The 23,803-nt window shown below is 40.0% G+C and overlaps 1 protein-coding gene across 1 annotated transcript in view; it reads left to right on the plus strand.

Moving 5' to 3' along the window:
• The window catches only part of LOC145396980 (glutamate receptor ionotropic, delta-1-like), a 159,733-nt gene that overhangs the window by 116,692 nt on the left and 19,238 nt on the right, over positions 1-23,803 (plus strand). The window contains exon 4 of the mRNA XM_080270209.1: positions 22,355-22,512. Coding sequence (XP_080126335.1) covers positions 22,355-22,512 — 158 coding nt within the window. The remainder of the gene's footprint in view (positions 1-22,354; positions 22,513-23,803) is intronic.

A 23,803-nucleotide genomic window follows, 5' to 3' on the forward strand; every position in this document is an offset into this window, starting at 1 on the left:
GCTTAATCAACAGCTTTTCAGGGAACAATTATAGGTCTTCTTTTTGCCTTCTCTTCTAAAAAATACTTATTTACGTTGTAAATAAATTCTTTTTCTCTACTGTGGAGCACACGAGAGCGAGTAGCAGGAGTAAGAGCATCCATCTCAGGTGGCTGCCAGAGTGGAAATACCTGGATTAACACAGTCACTCTACCCTCACAAGCGTGGCAACGTTGGAAAGTAACGTTGCCAACTGTTGTGGTATTTATAAAAAGTAATTGTTATTAAAAGAAAAAAAAGAAGCATTTATAACACTATACAGCCTTAATAAAGATTTAAATATATATATATATATATATATATATATATATATATATATATATATATATATATATATATATATATATATATATATAGTGTAAATAAACTATATTTAGTAGTAAACAGCTGACGTGAGACAGGAAGGTGTACACGTTTGGCAGAGAGGCAGCCTAGGAAATTCCCAAGAGGGACAACGCCCAAACGCTCTTCATAAAATAGACGGATCATAGATAGATGGGAGTGTCAAAGGACACTGGGAAATTGGATCAGGTCAGAAGGAACACCTCATTTATATTCTCTCTCTCTCTCTCTCATATATATATATATATATATATATATATATATATATATATATATATATATATATATATATATATATATATATATTGTTTTTTTTTCTTAGGGACACAACCTGATAGTAGTCGTGAGCTTCGAGCTGAGAAAAGGGGGCAAAAACGATTAGTGAAAGAAATTGAGGTGACTGTAGACCAGGAGCCAGAGGAGGAGTGTGAAGCAGAAGTGGAACGTGCTTCTGCTATTGAGGAACTTCAACGTCAGATTCAAGTTATGCAAGTGGAAAGAGATGCACTCCTGACTAAAAAAGAAGGATGGGAAAAAGAGAGTGAGGGTCTGCTTAAGCAACTGGAAAGTGCCACTGCGACAGCTACTACATCTGTTAAAGAAAGACTTCTAAGATTTTTTTCCCCTTCTCAGGTTGATTAATTTTTGTATGATAAGGCTATAACTAAGTGGTCTGATGATGACATAAGCAAGGCTCTGACACTGCGAAGTGTCAGACCAAAGGCTTATCGATACTTGCGCAAAAAGTGTTTCCTTCTACTGCCTTCCATTACAACACTGAATCTTTGGGCATCAAGACTTCTTGTTCAACCTGGTACCTTGCAACCTGTTTTCAACCTACTGCAGCACAAAGCCGGGTCGATGCCTGATCATGATCGTCTTTGCGTTTTATCGTCTGATGAAACAAGCGTGTCAAGAGAGTGGTGCTATGACAAGGCAACAGATACAATCTACTCACCTAAAAGTAAAGTGCAGTGTGCAATGATAAGGGGCTTAGTAGGATCCTGGAAACAATTAATATACAATGATTTTGACTCTGATATGACTAAAGAAATTCTCATGGATCTGATCCTCAAAATAGAAAATGCTGGGTTTTATGTTGTTGGAATGGTTAATGATCTATGCCCAACAAATGTGAGACTCTGGAACAGCCTGGGCATTACTTTGGAAAATACAGGCTTTACCAATCCAGCTGCTTCAGATAGGGATATATACGTCTTTGCAAATGCACCACACTTAATTGAGCTGATAAGAAACAACTTTCTTGATAATGGGTTTAGCCTTCCAATTGGAAAATTGATACTCAGTGGATGTGTAAGGGAAATAATTCTAAGGAATGTAAATGACTTGAAAACAGCACATAAGTTGTCACTTAAGCATATCAATGTACAAAGTTTGCAACGTATGAATGTTAAGCTGGCTGCACAACTTCTTTCCGAAACTGCAGCAAAAACACTGCAGTATTTTGGAAATAGGAGCTTCTTGTAACCAAGGATTAGGAGGAAACTAGTATGTTCATTGAGCTGGTCGACTCATGGTTTGATTTATTTAACTCTAAGTCACCAAATAATGCCAAATTCTCTATCAAGGCTTATGTGCTTTCTTTGGAGCAACAGGATTATATATTAACTAATATGATTAACACAGCAAGCACAATGATGGTATTTGGAAGGAAGAGCTTGCTTCAGTTTCAGAAGGGGCTCATTATATCTTCGAAATAATTACCTAAACTATTTTGCATGGTGAAGGAAAAGTTTGACTTATCCTATCTTCTGACTTATAGGTTATCACAGGATGGCTTAGAACACTTTTTTGCTAGTATGAGACAAATGGGAGCTGCTTATGATCATCCTTCCCCTGTTAGTGTGAAGAATCGTATACGAACATATCTCTTGGGTAAGGATATTACCCTTGTGGGTGAAAAGTATAACTCTGAAAGAGAATGCACTGACATAAGCATATCTCAGGGCTCATTTCCTGAGAAGGGGATGCAACTGACAACTAAAAAGTAGAATCCCTTGACCTTGAGCTGTGTTTGTCTGCCATGATATTTTCCACTTTAGAAATGGAAGAAACAACAGAAAATGAAGTAGATGAACCAGAAATTGTGGATTTTGAGCATGAGGTAGAAAATGAAGGCTTGAAATACATAGCAAGTAAGTTCCCCCAGTATGAGTTCTTGAGAGCAGATGGTGAAGGAGATAAAGACAGTAGTTGGGTACAATTTATAAGCATGCAGGCAGGAAAATTAATAGTACCCAGTGAAGAGTTTCGGAAACAATTAAGAGTGATGGAAAATTTGTTTCAGTGTTACCATGGGAACCAGTTAAAGCCAGGAAAGGGAGCCATGAAAGTCATATATAGATAGATAGATAGATATGAGCTGCATGCTTGTTTGTTCGTTTGTCCTTGAATCACACCCAAACCAAGGGCCAGGGACCCCCAGACTCTTATATATTCTGAATCAAGGTGGCCCAAGTATGGTTTTAAGGGTGATCCAAATTCAGATCTGGGTCACTTGAGGTTACCGGCAGTGTTCACCTTTTTGGCCTGGACAATGTCGGGTACCCCTGCAGGCCAATTTTTGGCATGGAGACCCAGATGACCTCCATTTCGGACACAGGATATGTGAAGTTGACCTCCGGGGTTATTAGAGGCCACTGGTCAGAGGTCATCTGAGGTCACTGGTAATACACGTTTGAACGACTGGACCCAGCAGCCCAATTTTTGGCATGGAGACTCACTTGACCTCCAGTTCGGACATAGGCTATGTGAAGTTGACCTCCAGGGTCATTTGAGGTCACTGGTTGGAGGTCATTTGAAGTCACTGGTCAGAGGTCATTTGAGGTTACCTGTAATAATAAAGAAGTACGCACAAATACTGTGTGTTAGTTTGCAAAAGGTGAAATAGAAAGGTCCTGGACATCTTATAGACCCTCTTCAAAAGCATAAGTGTACAGACACACTGAACGCGATGCATGCGGAAACTTGAGCAGGGAGGGATGAGGCGACATGATAAAACTCATTAAATCCTATGTGGGTGGCCACACTGAATGAGCAGGGAGGTTTGTCGCCTCGCTTACCCTCCACGCTCATAACTACGTGATGCAGGGTATTCCGAAATGTCGCGCACTGCCTAGCAACATCCCCATTCCCCAGGCATTTGCATTATCATTCAGTTGTGCTGGTACTGTGTGGTGGGGTGGGTGGGTTGTGGTTATTATGTCTACTCAACACCGTATTGGAACTGTGTACCACAGGGGAGCTGTGTGGGATCCAAATGATCCACTCCACAAAAATATTGTTGTGTTAAAAAAACAATGGGAAGATATCTGTGAATAACTGCTTACAAATGGTTAATTGTCAGGGAGCGTTAGTTTGCCATACGATTGCTTAAACCACCCCTGTCCCAACCGATTTTCCACCACCGACTCCCCCCAATCCTGACCAATTTTGGAAAAAAAAATTTTGGCTAAAGCCTCCGCTTTTAGTGAGAAACATCAAAAATTCATAGAGAAATCGCTCACCTGAGGTTTAAAATACTCGATATAAGTAGCTGTACTCCTTACCTTACTGGGTTTTCTATCAGGCTGGCTCCAAAGGAAATGAGTTCTATGGGAGGTTAACTATTGCACACCACTCATAAACGGTATTTATTCATTTATCTGTACGAATTTATATGTAGTATGAGAGTATATTGGTTTTCAAACAGTAATATAGGCAATATAAGCATTGTTTCACTCACTAACACATCAACATACCTGATCTTTTTTGGCGACATTACCTGATCATCATTTCTGACTTTTTCTTCCTCTAATGCTACGTAAACTTTGTCCTCCACATTGTCATCGATTGGGGAATCACTCTGGTCCTGAATGTCTTTATTGGCCAGGTCACTGGTAACAGGTGAATTGCCGAGACAATGGCGTGCGGTGGGGGGGGAGATCATGCGGGGTAAGGCATTGTCCCTGCCTGGCATCTTGTAGAGGAAGGTGTCCCGTGTATACATACCAAAAATCGCGCGAAAATTGAAAATTGTGCAAATTTTGAACCTTGCAATTGTGCAACGTACCGGTACGTCGACGAATCTAGCTGTGACAAAACTTTGTGATGTACCCATACGTCGACGGGACGCCTCAGGTTAAGTAATGTTTATTGCACCATTGTTATAAAACGTATCAAAGACCATTGATTTCTAAAATTCATACTAGTATTTAGTGCCCTATTCCTTTCGTTACACTGTCGGCTTAAAACTAATAAGCAGATAAGTATATACACTTGTCGTGGATTTCGGGTTTAAATATTCCCGCCCACGACAGCACACCTTTGTAAATAAATTATTGTATTGTATAATTCGGGTAAAATATTATTTATCACTAGAGATAAATCTGGTCATGGAGAAAACAACATATTTAGTTAGAATGATTCAGTAATGTTAAGTTTCATTTGATTACTTCGTACACAAAGCTGCTCAAAGCTGACCAGTTCTCAACCTGCCACTAAACAGTAAACATATGTGCCTCAAACTCTCTACAACGATCAGCCATCTCTCTGCATTTATTACCGTCAACACCACAGCTAAGTACTCAGCATATTTATTAGGCCTAGCATATTTATACTGAGTACTGATCAAAACGCCATATTCACATACCGTTTATTGTAATGGTGAGTTGTTGTTTCACTTTGTGTTAGTTAATAATTAAGACCCCCTGCAGTGATAATAACTAACATAAATTTGGTGCCGTGACCAGGATTCGAACCTGGGTTATTGTGGGTGTGAGAGCCGAGCATTGTTTGTGCTGTGTCGGCAAACAACCATATGTTGCGTGGGGCATCAGGGGAGGCTGCGCGTGGTTGGGGGGGTTTCGGGGTAGCGTTTGAACCCTCCCCAGTAGATTATCTGTCCCCTTTGAAGAAGGTAGCCTTCTTTGGGCATTCCTATGTCCAGAGATTCCCACTAGGTCGTCCGGTGCAGTATCCAGACGATGCTCCAGCCTTTATGTCCGCAAATTTGGCGTGCTTGGATGCACCAGGCAGCAAAAGGGTGTTGGATGGACTTCTGAAAAGAGGGTGTTGCTTTCTTGGGCAACAAGCTCCTTGTGAGGGAGTTTAGGGTTTGATCTCCTAGACTGCCTAACATACTACCCTCACAGGAGCTTGACAAAATTATTTGTCAAAATTTTAATATAGAAATCCGGCATAGTTTTAATTCATTTAATTTTATTTGGATTCGCCCAAGAACGACTGCATTTAACTTAAAATCTGCACTTGTTGTCATCTTCTTTCATTTAATTGCCTATATAATTAAAATGGATAAAATAAAATCATTAAAGAGGCTTAGAGCTGCCAAAAAGGGAGCAGTCACAAAACTGACCGCTAACTAACAGAGTTTATAGAACATGTCACAACCGTTCACGACATCAAAAGTATGAAAGTGACGGTTGAGAAAATCCTCACTGAGATCGAGTCTTACAATCAGTTGTATGAATTATATCCTGATGAAGACCTAGAAAGAGAAGTGGTCAGTGATATTGAATATGTTAATAAGGTCAACAGATACTTGATAGAATTAGAGAGTGCTCTAGAATTACCCGCCAAGGCTCGGTAGTACAAGAACAGGCAGAGTCGGAAAGCAATGGGAATTAAATTATCGTCTCTGAAATTGCCAGTATTTGAAGGTGATCCCATTCAGTGACTGGGTTTTTGGGAGCTGTTTGACTGTAGTGTGCACTCACGAACAGATCTGACAGACATCCAGAAATTTACATATCTTAAGGGACAATTAAGTGGTGAAGCACTCCAAATTATTAGTGGATTCAGTTTATAGCAGCTAGTTATGAATCAGCAGTCACAGTTTTAAAGAATACCTACGGTCAAGAAGATCACATAAAGGTTGCTCACATTGCTAAATTACGTAATTTACCTGCTCCACCTCATGAAATGAATGAACTAAAGGACTTTTCTGCATCATATGAATGTGCGTTAGAATCACTACGTACAATGGGAGTGACTGTGAGTGAAATTTGTGTTGTTTTACTCCATAATAAACTCCCTGGTACACTTTCAGAATTGATCAAACATGAGCTTAAGGAAAAGTGGTTGGATGTAGATGATTACGTTCGTGTGTTAAAGACGGAGGTATGTAACATCGAAAGTAGACAGAATTCCTTAGAACATTTGGGTGAGACCGCTACGGCAGCATATGCAGTGAAGCAAGTGAAACACGCTGAACCTATGCAGAGGAAGGGATGTAAATTGTGTTTTAAACCAGGACATTCTTGGGTTAAGTGTACAAAGTATAAAGTAAAAGGGGCAAAATTAAAGAAAGCAAAGCAATTGAAGCTGTGTGTCGGATGTTTGTCGGCAGATCATGGTAGTCAGGGTTGTACAAATCCCAAAGTAAGGCCGTGTCGATATTGCCAGCAGAAACACTACAACTATTTGTGTCCGACTGCTCGTTCTGAACCCCATGAACAAACAGTAACCCAAGAACCAACAGTGACAATGGCTGTGGCTTCGAGTCGTAATGCAGTGTTGTTGCCAACGATTCAGATCCCATTGGTTACTCAAACGGGCCAGCAGAGGAAGGTTAGGGCTCTATTAGATCAATGCTCACAACGTACCTTTGTTCTAAGATCAAGTTTAGCAAACTTGAAGGTAAACAAGATGAGAAAGGAACGTTTACAACTGCAAGGATATACTGGCTCTAGGGGTAGTGATGATTATGAGGTAGTGGAGTTGTTTTACCGCAATCGTAGAAAGGTGCGCAAGTTGAGGGCGGTGGTTGTAGACGAACTACCTAACTATAAGCCAGGGAAGGGGCTGCAACATAATGTGTGGGATCTGAAGACTCGAGGCTACAAGTTAGCAGATCCAAGTGTCACTAGTGGGGATATAGTCGAACTTCTGCTTGGGGTGGACTTTTATTATCACTTTGTACACGCTGGCTATATAAGGGAAGGAAGCATAATTTTGTTACCCACAATTTATGGTTATACACTGAGTGGCACTTATCGGTCAGAAGAAGAAGATACTCAAGTAGAGCTGGTAACTGTTCTAAAACTGGCAGTAGATCCGATAATGGAGTTAGCAAATATTGATGGCAGGAATACTACTCCAGAAATCAAGGATCTGACAGCTCTATGGGACTTAGATCACGTAGGTATTAGTCCCAATGAGACCGATAAGAAGGGAGAGAAGGTATTAGGTAACTTCTATGAAACGGTGCAATATTCCAAAGAACAGGGACAATATACTGTGGAATTACCATGGAAAGAAAACGTTGATAAGTTGCCTGACAATTTTAAGTTAGCCTTGGGCAGATTAAGAGGTTTGCAGCGCAAATTCATGAAGGATCCCAATTATTGCAAACAGTATAGTAAAGTCATCCAGGATCAATTAGAAAAAGCTTTCATAGAAAAGGTGGAGGACAAGAGTCTGGTAGGACATCCTGTACACTATCTAGCTCATCATGGTGTCACTAAAGATAGCTTAACGACACCAATTAGAGTAGTGTTTAATTGTTCAGCTAGAGAGCATGAGAGGGCATATAGTCTGAATGACTGCTTACACACAGGCCCATCTTTGGTTAATGACCTCAAGCAGATATTGTTGCGCTTTCGGTGTCATCGTTTTGCCTGGGTGAGCGACATTGAGATGGCATTTCTTATGGTGGGGTTATCTGAAAGGGATAGGGATGCCACTAGATTTCTTTGGCCTGTTGAACCTTTAAATCTAAATAGCCCTTACATGATATATAGGTTCAAGGCAGTATTGTTTGGAGCCAATTGTTCCCAATTCCTCTTGAATGCCACCATACAAAAACATTTATCAGTGGTTCAGGAGGATAAAGCCTTGATTTATAAATTAAGGAAAGGGTTATATATTGACAATTCGCAAGGAACCAAGGAAGATGAGGATGCTTTACAACAATTGTGTTGGGATGCCCTGAGAGTATTTTCAAGTGCCAATTTGTCCTTAAGAGAGTGGGTAACAAACAGTGTGAAATTGCGGAAGCTACTCCACCTAAAGGGTTTGGCTTCTGACGTTCAAGACAAGGTAAAAGTACTTGGCACTATTTGGCTAACTGATATGGATATGTTACAGGTGAAGGGACATGAAAGTAGACCCACAGCAGTGACAAAACGTGAGGTGTTGAGCATAACTGCAGGTGTGTTTGACCCTCTGGGAGTATTATTGCCGGTGATCATCCGTGCAAGAAAATTTGTGCAAGATCTATGGAGCATTGAATGTGGGTGGGATGTTCCCATACCGGAAGATAAAGAGGCTGAATGGCAGGGGATATATGAGGATATGATTAACAGTACCAGTATTGTATTTCCCCGCCAAGTCACTGATAGTAAAAAGGTCACGCTGCATCTATTTAGTGACGCAAGCACCACTGCTTATGGTGTAGCAGCTTACTTAGTTAGTGAGGGAAGTAGTAGATTAGCTATGGCAAAGGCCAAAGTAGCACCCATGAAACCCCTCACTGTACCAAAATTAGAACTGACTGCTGTCATGCTAGCAGCTCGTCTCTCCAAGTATATTTCTGAGGCCTATGCGGACGAGTTAAGCATAGAAAAAATATACCTCTGGACAGACAGACACATAACCCTATACTGGTTGTATAGTAAAAAACTGTTGCCTGTATATGTTCAGAACAGAATTGACGAAATAAAGGCATTAGGCCCTGATGCTGAATTTCGTTATGTGTCTACAAAGGACAACACCAGTGATATGGTTTCCTGAGGGAAGTCACATGCGTCCTTAATAAGTTCTTCTTTGTGGTGGGGAGGGCCCACATGGCTACCTCACCAAAAAATGTGGCCGGAAAATGGTCCATTTGAGGAAGTTGGGGACGTCACCACGGGTTGTCTCCTCGATGAGACCCTGTCATTGCCAGTATCGGTAACCCTTCCTGCCATATTGAATTGGGACCGATATGGTTCTTATATGAAGACAAGGCATGTGATGGCGTGGGTATTGAGATTTATCAAGACACTGAAAGATAGGAGACAAAGAACACATGAGGCAATGCCTGCTTATTTGACAGTGCCGGAAATAAGGACAGCAGAATCAGTAATGATTAAATTAGCTCAAATGGAAGAGTACCCTGAGGATTACCATTATTTATTCAGTGGAAAGGGCACACCAAGTAATGCTGTGAAGCAGTTAAGCCTCTATATGGAAGGTGGGCTATTGTGTTGTAAAGGTAGGTTACAGTTGTCGGACTTAAAGGAGGAGGCAAAGTACCCTATCCTAATACCTAGTAAACATAGGGTAGCAGCTCTCCTTTTTGAGTACTGTCACAAGGTGTGTAGCCATAGTGGAGTAAGTTATGTTGTAAGTTACATAAGACAAAGATTTTGGATTACCAGGATCAGACAAGTTGTAAAGAAGGTTTTAAGGAAATGTTTAACTTGTAAAAGGTTACAAGGTGCCCCATATTGTGCTGTACAGGCTCCGCCATTACCCTACTTTAGGGTTCAGGAAGTGAATCCATTTCAAGTAACAGGAGTAGACTACACAGGTGCACTACCTATTAAAGAAAAGGGTATCGTAGGAAAATTACATGTAGTCTTGTTTACCTGTGCAGTTACTAGGGCTATACACATTGAGACGGTGTCAAACCTCTCTTGTGAGTCCTTCATTCATGCCTTCCGTCGGTTCTGTAGCAGGAGAGGCTTCCCTGAACTCATAATTAGTGATAATGTCACTACATTTATAAGTGGAGCCAGTGTGTTGAGGGAGTTAAAAAATGATCCAAGGTTACAGAGTGAATTGGTAAAGGTAAGTTGTGAAGGGCGGTTCATACCGGCCAGGGCGCCATGGTTCGGTGCCATCTGGGAAAGAGTGATAGGTATCCTAAAGGCTGGCCTGAGAAAGGTATTGGGTCGAGCTTTAGTAACCCGTGAAGAACAGGAAACTGTATTATTGGAACTTGAGGCCACAGTCAATGACCGTCCACTTGGATATACATACGGTGACCTTGAAGAGCCACTCCCTATTACTCCTTCACAACTTATTAATGGGAGGCGTCTTAGACAGTTCCCGAAACAGGAAGTCAGGGATGATGATCTCACGGACATCACCTGGGGGACTAATTCGGGAATAAACAGACGTCTCCTATACGTGACAAAGATTTCACAAGATCTGTGGAGGAGATGGACCACTGACTACCTAGTATCTCTCAGGGAGCAACACCGTCAATTGACATACAAGAAAGAGAAGGCAGCACCTCAAGTTGGGGATGTGCTGATACACGACGATGGACCTCAACTTCTCTGGCGACTTGGTCGGGTTACCAAATTGTTACATGGTCCCGATCAAGAATGTAGGGTAGTACAGCTAAGGACAAGCGCCGGTTTGACCACGAGACCAGTGGTTAAGCTGTATCCCTTAGAAACTGATATAGAAGGGAAAGATGACAGCCAAACCGGCGCTACCCAACACCCCCCTACACCCATAAATGACCAATGTGATGCTCCGTTGAGGACATCACGTTGGACTGCCTTAGGTTCCTCCCAACTATGGCGTACCCTGATTGGGACGGGACAGTAAATATTGTATATACAGTATTCTGGGCGGGGGAGTATGTCGTGGATTTCGGGTTTAAATATTCCCGTCCACGACAGCACACCTTTGTAAATAAATTATTGTATTGTATAATTTGGGTAAAATATTATTTATCACTAGAAATAAATCTGGTCATGGAGAAAATAACGTATTTAGTTAGAATGATTCAGTAATGTTAAGTTTCATTTGATTACTTCGTGCACGAAGCTGCTCGAAGCTGACCAGTTCTCAACCTGCCAATAAACAGTAAACATATGTGCCTCAAACTCTCTACAACGATCAGCCATCTCTCTGTATTTATTACCGTCAACACCACAGCTAAGTACTCTGCATATTTATCAAGCCTAGCATATTTATAATGAGTACTGATCAAAACGCCATATTCACATGCCGTTTATTATAATGGTGAGTTGTTGTTTCACTTTGTGTTAGTTAATAATTAAGACCCCCTACAGTGATAATAACTAACACTATATATATATATATATATATATATATATATATATATATATATGTGTGTGTGTGTGTGTGTGTGTGTGTGTGTGTGTGTGTGTGCATATGTATGTAATGGACATCGACAACTTTATTATTTATCAGTAAATAAATCTATGAAATATAATTCAGTAGATGGTGAAATGTCCAGTGGATATATTACTATAGGCAGGCTTGTGACTATCTGTTGCCCGTGAGGTTGCCACTTCCAATTTGGACACACATCGCGTTGATGCTCACCTCGCCATTCATCGCTCGATGCTACCTCCCCGCTCGTAGTGTTTTGTGTGGCCATAGCCTAAGAGGTACATGACCTTTCTGGAGTAGAAAGAAAGACTGAACTATAACAAAATAAGATTAGAGTATTTGGCTTTTTGGCTCAGCGATGCTGAGTACCCCAGCTAGTGTAGATACATATCTCTCTCTCTCTCTCTCTCTCTCTCTCTCTATATATATATATATATATATATATATATATATATATATATATACACATATATATATGCAAGGTCTTTCAAAAGTCTCTCACTAATACCGTTTTCAATTTTCTTTGCAGGTAATCGACCAACGACGTTCATCTTATGGTAAACTCTTACTCAGTGGTTGAGAACTTTTTTGAGTCTACATCTGATGTTTTGCTTCGTTTTCTTCTGCTACCACGCTGACTCTAGAGCAGAGGTGTAAAATCGCTGCATGGCAGGAGGTTTTTCAATCTGTAATTCAAGTGCAGTGACAGTTCCGGGCAGTCTACGGACAGCATTATGCACCGGATAGGAACACCATCATTGCCAACCACCAGAAGTTTATGGAGACCGGATCAGTTAAGGACAAACCCCGATCAGGAAGACCCCGAAGTGGGCGGAGTAAGGAGAATGTCGAAACTGTCCGTGAGGCTTTTGCTTAAGAGTCAAGGAAAGTCCATTCGGCGAGTGGCTGCGAAACTGAATATCAGCATGACATCTATCCAACGGATTTTGAGGCGTGATCTCAAGCTGTATCCGTACAAGATCCAGGTTGTTAAGGAGCTGGAACCTCAAGACTACCATTGCTGGGTGGAGATGTGTGAGACACTGCTGCATCATTACGAAAGAGACCTATCGATCGTGGAACACATGTGGTTCAGTGACGAAGCTCTCTTCCTCCTTTCTGGTCGCATCAATAAGCACAACACCCGCATCTGGGGAACTCACAATCCTGTGGAAATCCATGAACATGAGAGGGACACACCAAAATTGGTTGTCTGGTGTGCGATCTCCTCAGCTGGGCTGATTGGTCCGTTCTTCATCTGGGATAAAGATGGAATTTCTGTGAACTTCAACCAAGACAATACATTCATATGCTTCAGGGGTTCTGCATCCCCCAACTGTCAGCTGTAGCTGACATGCAAGAAGTCATTTTTCAGCACGACGGTGCCCCTGCTCATTACTCGCATGAGGTTCGCTCATTTCTGAATGAGCAGTTCCCAGATCAGTGGATTGGTTGCCATGGTCTCATAGAATGTGCTGCTCACTCACCAGATCTTACACCATGCGACTTCTTTTTGTGGGGCTATATTACGAGCAAAGTGTACGCCAGCAATCCACGAGACCTCCCCACACTAAAAGAATAGATCAGGAAAGTGTGTCCATCGGTTACTCCCGAAAATAATATTGTCCGATGTTCGCCAAGATTGCGTAAAATGGTGGCTCGCTTGTTTTGAAAAGGGCGTTGCCCACGATGAGGTATACCATTGAATTTCCAGTAGACGTGCCAAGCCAAGTTTGATGACATCAAAATTCTCATGAATCGTAGACTCAGAAACCAAATTGTCATTTGGTTCCTCTTGTAATTGCAATTTTAATAGAATGTAAAAAATAATCAGGGACTTTTGAAACACCAAGTGTATATATATATATATATATATATATATATATATATATATATATATATATAAGTATCTATATGTATACATATATGTATATATATATGTATATGTATATATATGCATATATATGTATGTATATATATATATATATATATATATATATATATATATATATATATATATATGTATACTGACTGACTGACTGGCAAACCTATCAGTCTCTTTAACCCACTGGAGCCCAGTGTCCGGAATATTGGACAGAACTGGGATTTTTCAAGCCTTTACAAAGTAGGGAACCCCCTGGTAGAGACCAATGAGCTTCACGACTATGAGCCGATAGGCGGAGGGCGGTATGCTTAGTACTCACCCAGTGCCATGCCTCGCCCAGCACCCCAGGGATCCAATGGGATATATATATATATATATATATATATATATATATAAATATATATATATATATATATATAGATAGATATATATATATATATATATATATATATATATATATATATATATATATATATATATATGTATATATATTGTTACGGAACAGAGAAAGATAATGTACACTTTAAGTGAGAATACTAAAAATCACTACTGTCCCGTAAAGTTCCAGGTTCAAAACAAAAGAGTAAGGTAAGATTACAAATTAAAGTTTAATGCTCAAACTAACAACAAAACATTCAGGACTCATAAGGATAATATAATAGCAAAAAACAGGTTAAATATATGGATAACTGCAATAGCCTCTATTAACACAAAATTAGCAAGAGTAAATTTATCTAAGTCAGCCCTGATAAAATGAGAAAACCAGATAATACTCAGTGAATGCAAGATATATTATTACAGATACAAAATATTATTACCACTGGCTGACAATATGAATTACAAAAACTTTACTAGGCCTACGAATCAACACCTTATGCTATACAGTACAAGAAAAAAAATGCAATAACAGTTATACTCAAATTACACAGCTGCTAGATGGTTGGAGACTTCCTGAGCACTCACAATAATAACAACTGTACAGGGGAGAACAGAGATGTGAGCAAAATGAGGAGTAGATCTAAGTGGCAATAAATGCAGAGGCTGAGCTCATTATATAGGGGCCAGCAGATCTTGATACAACTTGTAAGAAGGACGCGCAAATGAAGCCATGGGGACAAAGAGTTGGCAATCCTGCTCTGAACAACAGAAAGAACGACTTACTCTACTATAAGGGTAAAAGGGGGGAGTGAGGTAGAACACGCTCGTGATCAAACATGCAGCATACTGTACGTTAGAATTACACAAAGGATGATAAAATCATAGGCTATGTAACACCTCCCCACAAAGAAAAAGAAATTTACAAAGGAAATTTCTTATTACTCTAAAACAATCTGTCTAAAGTCTAGATAAGTAATCTGCAATAACATTTTCTTTCCCCTTGACATGTTGTATGTCTAATAAATACTCCTGAAGAAGTAGACTCCATCTTGTCAATCTCTGATTTTTATCTTTAAACTTACTAAGGAATTTCAGTGGGTTATGATCGGTATAAATGACTATGGGGTCAAAACCAGAACACAAATAAAATGAAAAATGCTGTAAACCCAAAATCAAGGCCAAAAGTTCTTTCTCAATAGTTGAGTAGTTCTTTTGAGGTGGAGTGAACTTCTTACTGTAATAAGATACAGGGTGTTCAATACCTTGATCATCCTCTTGCAGCAAAACAGCCCCAGCTGCTGTATCACTTGCATCAACAGCCATTTTAAAAGGCTTAGCAAAATTTGGAGTAGCGAGCACTGGCTGACTTAATAGGATAGCCTTAAGTCTGCTGAAAGAGGATTCACAGTTATCGGTCCAGACAAATTTAACTCCCTTTTTCAGTAGGTCTGTAAGTGGTGATACAAGAACTGAAAAGTTAAGAACAAATCTCCTGTAATAACCTACCATTCCCAAAAATCTTTGTAACTCTTTCCTAGCTTTAGGTCTGGGAAGATCACTTATAACCTGAACCTTAGCTTCTGGTGGTGCAACATGTCCATCACCAATTACGTACCCAAGGTACTGATCTTTAGCTTGACCAAACTCACACTTTGATAAATTAGCTACAAGATTAACCTGAGCCAAACGCTCAAGAAATTTCCTGACATGGCATAGGTGATCTTTCCAGTTGTCACTGAAGATTAATACATCATCAATATAAACAACACACCCTGCCAAACCCTCTGTTACAACATTCATGAGCTTCTGAAATGTGGCTGGTGCATTCTTCATACCATATGGCATTACAGAACATGGAAAAGTCTTTCCTAGTGTTACAAAACATGAGATCTCCCTAGCACGTTCAGTCATAGGTACTTGCCAGTATCCCTTTAACAAATTAAACTTACTTATGTACCTAGCCTTTCCGATCTTGTCTATGCAATCTTCCACGCGAGGGAGAGGGTGTCTGTTTTGGTTATCTGATTAACACGTCTGTAGTCGATGCAAAGCCGCTGTGATCCACCTGGCTTAGGGACTAGAGTGACAGGAGAACACCACTCGCTCTGACAGGGCTCAATCATCTTGTGTTCCAACAGGTAGCCAAGCTCCTTCTGGATGAGAGGAACTTTCACTGGGTTCACACGGTAGGGAGGCAATTTAATTGGCTTTGCGTCTCCAACATCGACATCATGCATCAACACAGTGGTTCTTCCTGGAGTGGCACGGAACACTTGCGGGTACTCCTGCAGTAATGCCGAAAACTCCTGCCTTTCCTCGGGAGGTAGATGAGAAAGCTTAGTCTGGAGATCATTCATGATATCAGGATTCTTCCCCAAACTATCACTCAGGCTCATGCTGCATGGGAGAACTTCACTTGCAGACTCGGGTGGAACAGCTACAGTGCAGACTGGGTTATTTTCGTCCCGCCTGTGATATAACTTTAGCATGTTGATGTGACAAAGTTGCTTGTTCTTTCTACGATCTGGTGTGGTGATGACATAGTTGACATCACTGAGTTTCTTCTCCACGAAATAAGGACCAATAAACTTGGCTTGAAGAGGTTGCCCATGCAGCGGTAGCAGAATCAAAACCTGATCTGGCTGAAAGTGGCGTAACCTGGACTTCTTATCATACCAAGTCTTCATCTCCTGAGCAGCTCCTAAATTCTCTCTCGCCAGCTGTAAAGCAGTGGACAGCCGTTCTTTGAACTTCATCACATACTCCAGCAGGTTGACGTCATCTTCCTCCAACAGCCAGCATTCCTTGAGTAGCTTAAGGGGTCCTCTTACTTCATGGCCAAACAGTAGTTCAAAGGGTGAGAAGCCCAGTGATTCATTTGGAGATTCTCTTGCGGCAAATACAACGAATGGAAGACCTTTATCCCAGTCTTTCTGATGTTCCAAACAGTATTTCTTGAGCATCGATTTAAGTGTTTGATGATATCTCTCCAACGCTCCTTGGGTCTGGGGATGGTAAGCTGAAGACGTGATCTGGGTGATGCCCAACTCTTTCAGAGACTGCTTGAAAACATTTGACATGAAATTACTTCCCCGGTCTGACTGTACCTCCTTGGGCAGACCAAACTTTGTGAAGAACCCTAGCATTTCCTTAACCACGTTCTTTGCTGAGATATTTCTAAGTGGAATGGCTTCAGGATAATGAGTAGCCATATCAATCAGGGTCAACACATAAGAAAATCCTGAAGAAGTCTTAGGAAGAGGGCCCACAATATCCACCAACACACGGGTGAATGGCGCCTCAAAAGGAGGAATGGGAACTAGAGGTGCAACCTTTTCGGTCTGATTACACTTCCCCACAACTTGACAGGTGTGACAAGACTTACAATACCAGGAAACATCCCTGAAGATACCTGGCCAGTAGAAGTGTTTCAAAATGCATGCCAGTCTTCCTCACTCCAAGGTGTCCTGCCAAACTGGAATCATGAGCCACTCTAATGATATCCTGCCTACAAACACGAGGGATGACAACTTGATGTACAACCTCCCATTCACAGTCGGCTGATGGTGTTGGGGGTCTCCAATTCCTCATAAGTATTCATGACTTTATATAATAACAAGTAGAAGCACAAGCTGACTCTTCCTCCCTGCAAGCAGAGTTGGCTAGACCTTTCAACTCAGGGTCAGCAACCTGCAACTCAACCAACTCTTGACGAGACAAATTATCAACACTACGGGGTACTGCCTCATCTGGTGCGTGGTCCAAATTAGCAAGAAAAGTGTCAGCTAGGATAACATCATCATCATCATTATCCTCTAAGTCACCAGTAACTTTAGACTTAGCCCTAGTGACAGCACATGCAGAGAACACATCAGGGACATCACAATCCTGGGTCGTAGCCACTGGCTCACTAGACAACTGAGGAGCTGGACACACTTGACTTCCACCAATATCATTTCCAAGTAAGAAAGTTACACCTGACATTGGGAGTGTCTCAACCAACCCAACCATAACGGAACCATTAACAAAACCAGACTCTAAATTCACTCTGCACAGAGGGACAGAGAAGTAATTATTCCCTACACCTTGTAAGATTACAGTTTCATCAGAGGAATTAACATTAGAGCCTAGAACACTGATCAGCATAAGGGATTAGCAAGCACCTGTATCACGATATATTTTAACTGATTTCCTGTCATTACTGTCCAGAGGACTGACAAAACCATCAGACAGGAAATTAGCACATGAACTCTTGAGAGTGTCACCCACGTTACTGCTCAAAAGAGGAGCTCCATCATGAGAATTTAATTTACCCCTCAAAGCAGGTTCAATTAAATCAGTTAAAGAATTCTGGAAACTCTCAAGGGTGGGCACTAGACCAATTGACTGAATATTTAAAGACTCCTTTTTGTTCACATCACGCTGTCTCCTGAAACATTTCTCCGTAGTATGACCAAGCTTACTACAAGTACATTTACTTTTCTGAAATCTAGAGGTGAAGTTGGTATTTACTTCCTGAGAAACATCATCTTTATTCTCTTTCCTGTTACCTGTACTCTGAGTAGAGGCAACGTACTTACTCTCAGCTTTCCTTTTTTCTCTAGAATATCTCTTGTGAGTGAGAACATATTCATCAGCTAAAACTGCAGCATCAGACAAATTATCTATTCTTTTCTCATCAAGATATAGGCTTACATCTTTATTAATACACCTTTTAAAGTCCTCCAGCAAAATCATCTGCTTAAATTTGTCAAAATCAGAATCCACATTCTTAGAATTTAACCACTGCTCTAACAGATCTTCTTTGATTTTTGCATACTCAACATGGGATTGCTTATCTTGCTTATAAGTTGTCCTAAATTTTACTCTATAGGCTTCAGGAACAAGCTCATAGGCCTTAAGAATCAAGCTCTTAACTGCATCATAATTATCAGATTGATCCTGAGGCAAAGATGCATAAGTTACTTGAGCTTTACCGGTGAGAACAGTTTGAAGGAGTACTGGCCAATACTTTTTGGGTCAATTAAAACCTGTAGCTACCCTCTCAAACAACTGAAAATACTTTGTTAAATCAGATTCATAAAAAGGAGGGACAAGTTTAACATTTTTATCCACATCAAAATCTCAACTTGTACCTGAAACTCAGCCTCCTTAGCACGAGCCTGAAACTCAGCCTCCTTAGCATTTGCCTGAAACTCAGATTCCTGAATACGAGCCTGAGACTCAGCCTCCTTAGCCTGAGACTCAGCCTCCTTAGCACGTGCTTGAAATTCAGCTTCCTTAACACGAACCTCCTGCAGAGCTAGCTGTAACTTAGCTATTTCAATCTGCGTTTGCTTTTTTGGAGGAGTTACAATAAACAAGCTTTTATTAATCATGCCAACAATTTGATCTTTAGAATGATGAGAGTGAACTGCAATTCCCAATTGTTGAGCAACAAGCTTAAGTTCATTCTTTGTTCTGTTTTCTACATCACACACTATTTGCACATTTGACAAAAAATCTTTGGCTTCATCAAGCATAGTAATAGTAAACATCATGAATAAATCAAAGTCACAAAATATCAAGCAATATCCTTATGATAATATCCTGAATATCCTTATAAGAGGTCGCCAAATTTATGTTACAGAACAGAGAAAGATAATGTACACTTTAAGTGAGAATACTAAAAATCACTACTGTCCCGTAAAGTTCCAGGTTCAAAACAAAAGAGTAAGGTAAAATTACAAGTTAAAGTTTAATGCTCAAACTAACAACAAAACATTCAGGACTCATAAGGATAATGTAATGGCAAAAAACAGGTTAAATATATTGTTAACTGCAATAGCCTCTATTACCACGAAATTAGCAAGAGTAAATTTATCTAAGTCAGCCCTGATACAATGAGAAAACCAGATAATACTCAGTGAATGCAAGATATATTATTACAAATACAAAATATTACCACTGGCTGACAATATGAATTACAAAAACTTTACTAGGCCTACGAATCAACACCTTATGCTATACAGTACAAGAAAAAAAATGCAATAACAGTTATACTCAAATTACACAGCTGCTAGATGGTTGGAGACTTCCTGAGCACTCACAATAATAACAACTGTACAGGGGAGGACAGAGATGTGAGCAAAATGAGGAGTAGATCTAAGTGGCAATAAATGCAGAGACTGAGCTCACTATATAGGGGCTGGCAGATCTTGATATAACTTGTAAGATGGACGTGCAAATGAAGCCATGTGGACAAAGAGTTCACAATCCTGCTCTGAACAACAGAAAGAACGACTTACTCTACTATAAGGGTAAAAGGGGGGAGTGAGGTAGAACACGCTCGTGATCAAACATGCAGCATACTGTACGTTAGAATTACACAAAGGATGATGAAATCATAGGCTATGTAACAAAATATATATATATATATATATATATATATATATATATATATATATATATACATATATATATACTATCTATCTATTGCCAGACGCCTCAATCCCGTTTGGGGTGGCCACAAACAAAACGCCTTCACGTCGCCCTGTCCCCCGCCATTTCACTGCCATGCTCCCAACTCACACACCCCTCTCTCATATACCTCTCCACCCCATCTCTCCATCTCATCCTCGGCCTCCCCCTCCCTCCTACCCCCTCCACCTCACTCACATACACTCTCTTCGTCAGTCTTTCATCCTCCATCCTCTCCACATGGCCAAAGCACCTCAATGTGTTCCTCCTAACGCTTCCTATCACATCCACATCTACACCACAACGCTTCTTTATATCCTCATTTGTCAGCCTGTCTCTCCATGTGACTCCGGAGGCTTCTCTTAAATAACTCATTTCCACTGCTCTCACTCTTGACTTGTGTCTTTCCAACAACGTCCAAGCTTCACATCCATATGTTAGAGTTGGTATCACAATACTGTCATGTAGTAACTTTTTCACTTCCATGCTCACTTCCTTGTCTCTTATCACTGCTTTCAAAGAACCAGTAACCTTTCTTCCCTGCTGTACCCTTCCAAGCACTTCACCTTCCAAACCTCCATCCTTACTCATCACACTACCCAAGTACTTAAACGTACTCACATTTTCCAATTCCTCACCATCCAACCTCGCTGTACATTCACTGACTTCACCTCTCTCAAAGACCATCACTTTACTTTTCCCTACATTCACCTTTAGATTCCGTTTCTTACTCAGTCTCCCAAACTCATCTACCAAGCCTTGCAGCTCCCCTTCGTCTTCACTCAACAACACATTATCATCTGCAAACAACAGTACACGGAGTTTCCAAACACTATCCTCTCTCACCAGGGCCACTCCAACATCCACTACTCTACCTTGTACCTCTTTTATTACCCCATCCATGTACAGATTGAACAACCATGGAGACATGACACATCCCTGTTTCAACCCAATCTTCAGAGATAAAAATTCACTTAGTTCACCTTCCACACGCACTGCAGCCTTAGCACCATCATACATACTCTTCACAGCATTCAACAACTTCCCATCTACTCCATATATTATTAATACTTTCCACAATCCTTGTTTATCCACCCTGTCATATGCTTTCTCCAAATCCATGAAAGCCGCATACAACTTCTTTCCCTTCGCTAGAAACTTTTCCACTAAAGATCTAAGAAGGAATATCTGATCTACGCAACCTCTTCCCTTCCTAAAGCCTCCCTGTTCTTCTCCAAATATATATATATATATATATATATATATATATATATATATATATATATATATATATATTTGCATATATACTTGCATATATATATATATATATATATATATATATATATATATATATATATATATATGTATATATGTATATATATATATATATATATATATATATATATATATATATATATATGTATATATATATATATATATATTTATATATATATATATATATATATATATATATTCAGGGGGCTTGAAACATGAGGGAATGGAAGTGTGGCCCATTGGATTGGGCAAACTTAGGCTGTCTGGACGTGCTATTCCTCACCCTGCCCTAGGGTGGGAAAGGAGGTCCGGATGATGACGATGATGATAATGTATCCATATCTACATTTACCTATCTATGGTATGTCTATATCTGTATCTGTCTGTCTGTCTATCTGTCTATCTATCTATCTAACTAGAGAAAGAGAGAGAAAGAGATGCAAAAAATATAAGTCATATCCCCAGATGCTGATTGTCTTCCACCACTACTTCTGATCTTACAATAGTTCATTTTTTCGGTGAGAAAACATGAAAGGAAGCGTCCAGTGTATATCTTAATGGTGTATTAAGTTTCAGAAATAATTTTTCTTATCTATTTTGCATAATATCATCTTTTACATCTCTTATATTATTTGCAAAATACCGTTACGAATGACTCATTATTATTAGGTTATTAGCTATAAGGATGTAAGAAATAAGGTAAATAGGCCTATTTGCATACACTTTAACATCTTGTGGTTCGATTCTTTGGTACCAGTATTTTTGTCACAAAATATTACAGTACCTTTCCTCCAACCATGTTTGTCAAAGCAAAGAGTTTAAATCAGTATTTCAGAAAGTACTGGTGCTATATCAATTATTGATGTCTGCGTCCTGCAGGGGAAGTGTGGGGGGCTCGTCAGCCAAACGGAACGTGGAATGGGATAGTTGGCATGCTTGGGAGTAACGCTGCAGACCTCGCCATAGCCAGCCTTTTCATTGCAAGTGTGAAGGGCCGTATGGATTTCCAACATTTTAGTTCTCCATATGATCAAAACGTGAGCATTAGTCTGTTATCAGTTATCTTATAATTTTCATTTCTAGTAACATGTATGATTCCATAAGCTGTTAGCAATGCTCAGTTGCATTTACCTCACAGAAAATGCCTTTTTATTATTGTTATTACTACTTTCCGACAAATAAAATAAATTTAAGAAACACCTCTCATTATGAAACTGCACACATTCTTTGGATCAGAAACTACAATGCAGCGTTTAACTTTTATTTAAGCAAACTTTAATTACAAGTTCAGATATGTTAGAGTGGCTGTTTTGTGTCCTGAAATGTTTCCTGTCAACTTAATAACTTTGTTACCAATTTTGTCACACCATGCACCTGTGTGGTAGCTATGATTCACGTGGTATGAAGAGAGGTGGGAAAAAAAAAAAAAAATAATAATAATAATAATTCCTACACAGGATTACAAATGTCTTCCATTAATAAAAAATCTGTAACAGTTGGACTTGACCTGGTGTACAGTAGGTTGAAGTATGGAGGAAGACTATTCTGGGGAAATGATTTTCAAAGAGATGCAGTGCAGGGAATATAATAATTGTAATTAATAGGCAGAGGTTTTGCAATATAGCAGTGTGGCAGTCCAGTCATAAGCACTACCAGATGTCCATGTAGCATGGGGAGAGGCGTGGAGAGGTGGCACAATGGATGCAACTTCGTCTGAGCACTTGCCATAAAATTATCTATAATAATGCAAGGGAGGCAACATTCCATCTTACTTGTTGGGGCAGTATTTTACTTGAAATTGCAGGGTAATTTATAATTCTTACATTACTGTTCTGAATTTTGCCAAGTTGTTTAGTGCAACCTCTCTGCATCCACTCCACGAGGGTGAGCAATATTTAGGGTTGCCACCTCGAGCTCAGAAAAATAAGGAACGCAGTTGTGTAAGGGAATAATAATGGCAAGCGGAGACAGCCTATCCAGCCGGGGGGGGGGGGGACGATGGGAAGGTAGGTGTTCCCCCCAACGAGAAACTTTTTGAAATATGTCTTACTTCAGGGGCATTTTGAGGCTATCTGCACTAAACATCAGGGTGACGAGGACATGTTTTAATTCTAACGACATGTATTATTTATAAGACCAGCTATCACTGACATGACTAGTCTCTGGAATTTCTAAATTAAATGATATGCTGCGCCAAAGACACTAAACCATCGTGTTTATTTACATTCATTCATGCTCATAACACAGTATGGTGTATAATAAAATGCACAAGGATTTTTTCATATACTAAGTTACAATAGCCTTTGAAAATAGTTTCATATTACACTG

Source organism: Coenobita brevimanus, chromosome 40 (assembly GCF_032717465.1).
Source record: "Coenobita brevimanus isolate Jiangsu-jjx chromosome 40, ASM3271746v2, whole genome shotgun sequence".
Lineage (NCBI taxonomy): Eukaryota > Metazoa > Arthropoda > Malacostraca > Decapoda > Coenobitidae > Coenobita > Coenobita brevimanus.